General features: G+C 40.7%; 1 protein-coding gene across 2 annotated transcripts in view; it reads left to right on the top strand.

Moving 5' to 3' along the window:
- LOC104723584 overlaps window positions 1–870 on the top strand; it is a 1,582-nt gene extending 712 nt beyond the window's left edge. The window contains exons 1-2 of one of the 2 annotated variants that reach the window (XM_019231919.1): window positions 10–102; window positions 204–870. In XM_019231919.1, the coding sequence (XP_019087464.1) occupies window positions 43–102; window positions 204–662 (519 nt within the window). In that variant the 5' untranslated portion in view covers window positions 10–42 and the 3' untranslated portion in view covers window positions 663–870. Of the gene's footprint in view, window positions 1–9; window positions 103–203 lie in introns of those variants that run through there. The other variant, XM_010441965.2, reaches the window with a different exon arrangement.

Here is a 1,167-nt window from a genome sequence, read left to right as displayed (position 1 = left end):
AACCAAATGTCTAACAAAAACAACAAAACTCCAATTTTCCCAATGCTCCAATCTCAACATTTCAGTGATTATGGCTTCGATCCCCAGATCCATTACTTTCAGGTGGTTCTCTCTTCTTCTTCTTCCACTTTATTTCTTCCTAGGGTTTCGATATAGAGCTAGCTATATAACTTTGCTTCTTTTTTTTTTGTATATATTGTAAGGTTTTGGAAGAAGCAAAGAAGCACAAGTCCTCCATTGACACGTTTCAGTTCAAGCTTCAGAAACCTATATCGAAAGACGATTTGATCCGGACCACTCTTCACAACAAGAACAAGAACAAGAAGCGTTGGTTATGGTGCAAGAACGCTTTGTTCTTCTTCAAGTGTCGGAAATGGCCAATCTCACGATGCTCCGGTGGAGACAACAATAATGAGTTTGACGATCGTACTAGCGACGACGACGTTCACATTGCTAGAGCTAGGAACTTTAGAGCCGGTTCGTTATCTGGTCCGGTTTACGTGACGGAGAGCTGGAGCGGTTCAAGCACACCGTACCGAACGATGACTACGACGTCGGCGGTTCATCAGTATCTGAGTCTACGGGAGCTTAATATGGAGCGGCAACAGAGGATCACTACCTCTTCCTCTTCTATGTCCGGTCCTATTTACTTGGTCACGTGATTATACATCAATTTGCAGAATTATCCTTTTATCAAATTTTTTATTGGATAAGAAAAAAGAGAATTATTAAGATTTGTTTTTTGGGAGGTGTGGTTATAGTTTATTTGCAAGAAAAAGCTTGGATTTGGTTTGCGGGCCTAATGGGCCCAATTGTTGTATAGGTTATGATGAGTCCATTGCCTAAGACTAAGAGTGTACGCAACTTTTTTTCGACGCAATATGNAAGAAGAGATGCTTTTTTTTAAATTTTTTTTTTTTTTTTTTTTTTACAACAACTTACAAGATTGGCTCAAACAAGCCAATATGAAGGGATATTATTTACAAAGGTAACTAGATGCGGATAAGTACGAACACGTCGCGCCAAATTGTCCGCCTTACCATTCTGCGAGCGAGGAACATAAAGAAGCTTGAAGGAAACGAACTCCTCCCTATCCGCCTGGATGTCCTCCAAATAAGGTGTAAAGGCTGGCCACTCGGAAGGCGAAGATACCATCTTCACTAAGTC

The sequence above is a fragment of the Camelina sativa genome, chromosome 2 (assembly GCF_000633955.1).
Source record: "Camelina sativa cultivar DH55 chromosome 2, Cs, whole genome shotgun sequence".
Classification (NCBI taxonomy): domain Eukaryota; kingdom Viridiplantae; phylum Streptophyta; class Magnoliopsida; order Brassicales; family Brassicaceae; genus Camelina; species Camelina sativa.
This window is presented reverse-complemented; position numbering and strand designations above follow the sequence as displayed.